Here is a 6,640-nt window from a genome sequence, read left to right on the forward strand (position 1 = left end):
CGGATCAAATGTCAAAATATTTATATGCAGTTTCGTGTTAAAACATACAAAATGTTGAATAATGTGTTGTGGGTGGCGTTTATTTATTTATTTTTAATTAAAAAAAAAAGAATTTGAAGGGACATAAAGGTAAAAATAGTATTATATATTATGCGTTTTAGGTTGTTTATTAATATTTTAGTTTTGGGCTGAGTTTTTTACTCGAGGCACAAAAGAAAAAAAAAAAAAAAAAATTGGTCTAAAAAATTAGGGAAAAATCATTTTTAGTCCTTATGCTTTCATCTGAATTGGTATTTAGTCCTTGGATTTTCAATTTCAAGAATAAGGTCCTTAAATTTAGCCTACGTTTAAAATAGGTCCCTCTATCACACTTTACCACTAAAATTAATAATTTGTTATATGTTACATGTGTCTCATTTGATACATCAACGTCTATCTCAACACCCAAATGCAATGTCAAATCTACGGAACTAAAGTCTTTCTTACCATGCGTTTGTTCTTTAGGTTTTCAAGTTTTGTATTTATCTAAGTTTTATGTGTCAAATCGATGGTTTTTTATCTTTTCGTCGTTTGATTTTATTTTTTTTTTTAAATGAATGACTCAACACTTATTGAGATGAGATGGCTTTATATTTGAGTGTTTATGACTTATCAAATGAGACATGTAGTAGATGACAAATTGTTAATTTTGACAATGAAGTGACAGAATGACCTATTTTAAACGTGGCCAAAATCTAAAGATGGTATTCTTGAAATTGAAAAGCCAATTATTAAATTCAAATCAAATAAAAACATATGAATTAAATATGATTTTTTCCTAAATAATTATAATACATTTCTTATATATGTATATACTTACCCAGTTCAATAGCTATTCTCCTAGAATTGCTGACGATAGGACGACACCCTGTTCCGTGTTTCATCCCATCACCTTCGTACCCCTTGGAACAACCACATTTATAACTGCCCGGAATGTTGGTGCATGTCATATTGCAGGGCTTTGAAATTTCGCACTCATTAATATCTGAAACAAAGAACAGTAGCAATTCAATTAACCAACTTAGTAATATATATATATATGTTTGACCACTATGCTTTAGCAAAATGGGTCAGTATCCACTTTATACGTACTTGGTAGCATTTTTATAGGATTTTTTTATTCTTTCTTCTGTCATGATAAAAATGAGAAAGTCCCTTCTTTGTAACACTTTCCCAATTCAATTAAGAAAAAAAAAATGGTAATTTTACTAATGGCCTATGAGCTTTCATCCGATTTGACAAATCACCCCTCAAACTTTAAAATTTCTTAATTTAGACCTTTCAACTTTCAATTGCTCTCAATTTAGACCCATCCATCAAATTTAAAACATTAAAAATGAGACAATGACGTTTATACTTCTGACTTTTAAAAAAATTAAATTAAATTTACCCTTACTTCCAAATTTTTTTTAAAAAATAAATAAATAAAAATAAAACAAACAAACAAACAAAAATAAAACAAAATAAAACAAAACAAAAACAAAAACAAAAAATCTGGCTGAGACCCAGAGTGGGTCACGGCCAAACCCATGTGGGTCTGGCCTGACCCACATGCTATTTTTTTCTTTTTATTTTTTGCTTTAAAAAAAAAATTCGAAAATCAGGAGTATTTTAGTCTTTTTAAGGTTTATAATTTTTAAAAATATAATTTTTAAAATCACACTTATTAAAATTGCAATTCCAAATGGACCGAAGTTTCTCAAAAAAGAAGAGAAAAAGGTAAGACATAGAAAAGCAGATGAATATGATTACCTTGACAACCATCATGGAGGTATGGGTTCCCTTCAAAGCCTGAGGAGCAATTGCAAAAATATCCAGGGCCGTTGATGGAATTGTAACATTCACTCTGGTTTGCCTTACATCCATAGCTTGTCAAATTTGTCTTAGCATCTGTGCATGTCTCATTCCCAACTGTCCAATCAAGCACCACAGGAACAGTCTCTCTGTTCTGTAAATTCATAAGATCCAAGGAGGAAAAGTTGTATGCTTCGTCTTCCGACACAAAACCGAAACTACATGGATTGAAGTCGGCTACTGTGGAGTCATTGTACCAGCTGCTAACAGCCAGACCAAAAAGACTCATTCCTTGTGGAATAGAAATCTGGCAACAGCCAATTCCATCGCAAGATCCGTTGCCAACACTCTCAATACTGTTACAGAGCGACAAGCATCCAGTCGTGTAATTCTCGTCTCCCACTATTATACCAACAATAACGGCAACAGTGTTGCAACCGACTGCAGTGAACTTGTTCTTCGTAGGTGAGATGAGAAAGTGGTCTAGTAATGAGAACCCGTAAGCGCTTTCGCTGGCGTTATTGCCCGGCTCGTTGGGGCAATCACGGGCTATTTGGCTTGAGACTCGCATTTCACCATCCATTGATACGTCTAGGACCTTTAATTCGTTACTGCCGCCCAGAAATGGTGTTGAGTTGTTACAAGTGATGAGAAAAGATCGATCAAGGCAACACTCCTCGCTTGTTCCAAATGGGTAGGGGATTTGAAGCGATCCACATCTTCTGATGCAGCTTGAATTGGGTTCCGATGCTGCAGTTGCTGCTGCTATTGCTGCTAAAATTATGGCCGCAAGCGGTAGCTGTTGTTGCAATAGTATTCCACGCAAACCCATCACTTGCCTTCTCTTTTTGTAAAATTTCTTTGTGCCCTGACAACCTTAAATGGCCTCCTCGTTAAACAAAGGTAAGTGTCTCTGTAGCGAAACTCAGTACTGGATGAACTCACTTGCAAGGAGTAATATTGTGAATTAAAACAATCCACCGACTCCCACTTGATAGTTTAATCATTGATGTAATATGTCATTGGTGACGTATATGCAAGAAATAAATAAATAAAAGCAGACATCGAGTTGGACTTGGTCTACTTTTGAAAAAATAAAAAATAAATAGAAGCAGACACCGAGTTGGACTTGGTCTACTTTCCGCTAATTGCCACGTTGTAGTTTGAGGCCATAAGTACCGCTCATTAGCAAGAAATTGTTTAATGACTTGAAATTTGTAGTAAAAATTGATATATATATATATATATATATATATATAGTATAAAAAAGTGAAAATTTTATCCTATTATTTCTATAATATTTTTATATAAATAATAACAAAAGATAATTGATATAACATAAAAAATAAAAATATTAAGAATTTGGATGAATAATAAATGATTATTGCCAAACGAAGCGAAGGCAGTAAAATGCAAACCGGCATCGATAACACAATTCAAATATAATACGTCTTTTGTTACGATATATATCTATTCACAAGTCAATCAAGTCTTCCTAGCAAGGAAGTCTTTTACGTGTTATTATTTTATTTAAGCAGCCATTTAATCTTTTTTAATCTTTTATGTCAACCTCGAAAGGAAACTTAAGCAGCCAATCCTTTCATTACGCGTTATAAGCATTCAAGGCTCAACACTACATATTGTTGGTTTCACTACAAAAATTTTCACATTTGAATAGTAATTTTTTAGAAAATGTCACTAAAATGCTAATTCGTTTGAAGAGTTAAAAAGTTGCATTTTAGTTATATTTTTTAAAAACGGTATTATTCAAATATCATTAAATGTGGAAATTTTTGTAGTGTTTGTGACAAGCTTTAAAAATCAACTCTTCCCTTCAAACCCGTCTTGTTCCGCATATGTCATACAATGTTAATTGACAGTATCATATAGTGCAATACCATTTGTAATGGTCAAGAAAAAGAGTTAAGTATATATTCATTTAGCGCATCTCCACTACCACCCTAAAAAAAATTGTCAATTTACAGTTTCTTTAAAATCACTTAAAAAGTTCAATTTTATATATATAATCTGTAACTAAACAATCTGAAAATTAGCACCTATAAGCAATGACGGAGAGGGGGGTGGCTAGTATAGACGAAGCCCCCCTCCCCCCATTTTATATAATCCGTAAGTAAGCAACATGACAATTAGCACCTATGAGCAGTGACGGAGTTGGGGGGTGGCTGGTATAGGATTTTTACTTTTTACGCTATTGGTCCTACCAACAAAATATTTTGGCCCTATTCACTTTTTATTTTTATTTTTTTACTACCCATTCAAACCTAAAAGCCCTAATTGTATAAAATTTTGTAGTCACTACTCAATAAATCTTTTGGTCCTTATCCATTCAAACCAAAAAGGCCGGTCAATATGGAAATGATAAAGAAATAGATTGATAAGACATGTGGGTTGATGTGAGTAAAATTATTTTTAAATTTTCTGAGTAAAAAAAAAAAAAAAAAAAAAAAAAAAAAAGAGTAGGGTGCCGAATGAGCATTCTAAAAAGTTTGTACATGAGGTTCGCACTTTTTATTGGTATTTTATAACAAATTATAGTTATAATCTTGGAATGCATCAAAGGAACTGTGAAAATCATGTGTTTTGGAGGTATTTTTTACTTTTAATTTGAAAAAAGTGTTAGAAAAATATTTTCGCACCAAACCAGACCAAAAGGTTAGAAAAATCTATTTTTAGTTTTTCGTCAACATATTTCCATTTGGTCATGGCTAATAGTACAAAAATAATATCTCTTGTAAGTCGCCAAACAACTCCTATAAAATAATATATATCTTCCCACTCAAAGGTTTTGATAATATCTTCCCACTCAAATCATCTCTTACGGCCTTCCTCTTTATAGAAGGCAAGTACATCTTGTAGCGAAAAAAAAAAAAAAAAAGTACTGGATGTTTGTTCTCGTTGGATAATATAATTAGTAAGATTTTATTAAAGTTAAAAAAAAATGACTTTAAATATTTTTTTCAATAACATATAAATACTCTAATAAATTTGAAAAAAATAAATAAATTACCTTTTTTTTCTTGAAAAAAAAAAGTTTTCTTTTAAAAAATTTTCACACCCTAATTTTTTATTTTATTTTATAAAGAGTTTATATTTTCGTCATAGAGAGATATTGCAATTCTTTAATAATTTTGAAAAACATTATCAATTAGATAATAAACCTTAAAAAAAAAAACAAAACTTTAATAATGGACAAAATGAAGAAAATAGAAATTAAAAATTAAAAAAACTAATGACTTGGGGAGACTTTCGATAACGCAGGCATTTCTTGGAAAAAATGTTGGAATCCTGTAACATGCAGAAGACTTGTCCAATCCAAGTACGACGACTTTAATGACCATTAATAAAAGAGGAATTTAAAAACTCAATTTCTTATATGATTTTTTTTGTAAATTTTTTTAAAAAAAAAAATTTAAAAATAGGGTAGATTTAGAGTGTTCATAAATCATTATATTTATTAGTTTTGTTTTTTAATTAAAGTTGTTCCAATGATTTATAAAGATTCTATGTCAACCTAATTGTACAAAAATTATATAAGAGGTAAGTTTGCAGTATTGCTCTTAATAAAATGTTATGATCATCAAATCTCCAATTGGTAAGGCCAGCGGAGTTGGACTTGGTCTAATTTTGCTGATTGCTACATTATTGTTTGATAGTATTTTTATTGAACTTTTTAAATAGAAGTTAAATTTAAAGAAAAAAAATTATTTTTTTAGAATGTCATTTTTAAAAGGAACCCCACAATAATTTTTTTATATCTTTTTTTAATTCAATTATATATATATATTTTTTATTTTATTTTATTTTTTTTAGTAGATGAAAGAGAAAAATAAATAAATTTATTAACTTAAAATCTTATTTAAGTACTAAATGTAATTTGGGATCTAAATTAAAAAAAAAATTGATGTGATTAGTCAAGTGCTGCAACGCATACCACGTACGCCCACTGGTCGTTGAATTATAGTCAGCTTGTTAACTGGTGGACGTCTTTTCTGACGATGCCTAAGCACAATTCGAAGTCTTTCTAGTCTTTTTTTTTAATCCAGTCTTTCTACTTTCTAGTCTTTAATAAGCGGCCATTTTTGACTTCCAAAAGTCTTTTAAGTCTTTTATTATCTTTTTTCAAGCTCGAAAGGCAATTTAAGCAGCCCTGCCTTTCGATGGTTTTATGTTACCAGCTGGTAGCATTATTAGCTGATTTACCAAATTTACTCATTAAAATAAATAAAAATATAATTTTTTTTTTTTAATTTTAATTATTTATTTTTTTTATAACATCCTTAATGATATTATTATTTTAACAATTCACTTTTAGTATTTTTTTTATATATTATTTTTCAAGTATTTGTTTATTCTTTCTTTAACTATTAATGAAAGAAATAGAAAAAAAAAAAAAAAACAAAACAAAACAAAAAAGGAAAGATAAACTATTTTTTTAATCATTTGGTGAGTGAATAGTGATGAATACTGTTTACTTACTATTTTTTTCTTTTTTTATCAAATTGGTGAGGCAAAAAATAAAGATTTTAAAGCTAATACAAAAAAATAAATTAAAAAAATAATACAAAAAATTTTTTTGGTAAATAATACAAAAAAATAAATTAAAATTTTTTTTTTAAAAAAAAAAAATTGATGTGATTAGTCAAGTGCTGCAACGCATACCGCGTACGTCCACTGGTTGTTGAATTTTTTTAGTCAGCTTGTTAACTGGTGGACGTCTTTTCTGACGATGCCTAAGCACAATTCAAAGTCTTTCTAGTCTTCTTTTTTTTTTTTTTTTTTTTTTTTT

At 29.7% G+C, this 6,640-nt stretch overlaps 1 protein-coding gene across 1 annotated transcript; it reads right to left on the minus strand.

The window, feature by feature from the left end:
• Positions 1-734: 734 nt before the first annotated feature.
• Positions 735-2,665, minus strand: LOC132185393 (wall-associated receptor kinase 2-like). Its single transcript, XM_059599172.1, has 3 exons — positions 1,792-2,665; positions 860-1,024; positions 735-748 (listed from the first exon to the last, which is right to left on the minus strand). The coding sequence occupies exons 1-3, from the start codon at positions 2,663-2,665 to the stop codon at positions 735-737; spliced, it is 1,053 nt and encodes a 350-aa protein (XP_059455155.1).
• Positions 2,666-6,640: the final 3,975 nt, after the last annotated feature.

Source organism: Corylus avellana, chromosome ca6 (genome assembly GCF_901000735.1).
Source record: "Corylus avellana chromosome ca6, CavTom2PMs-1.0".
NCBI lineage: Eukaryota > Viridiplantae > Streptophyta > Magnoliopsida > Fagales > Betulaceae > Corylus > Corylus avellana.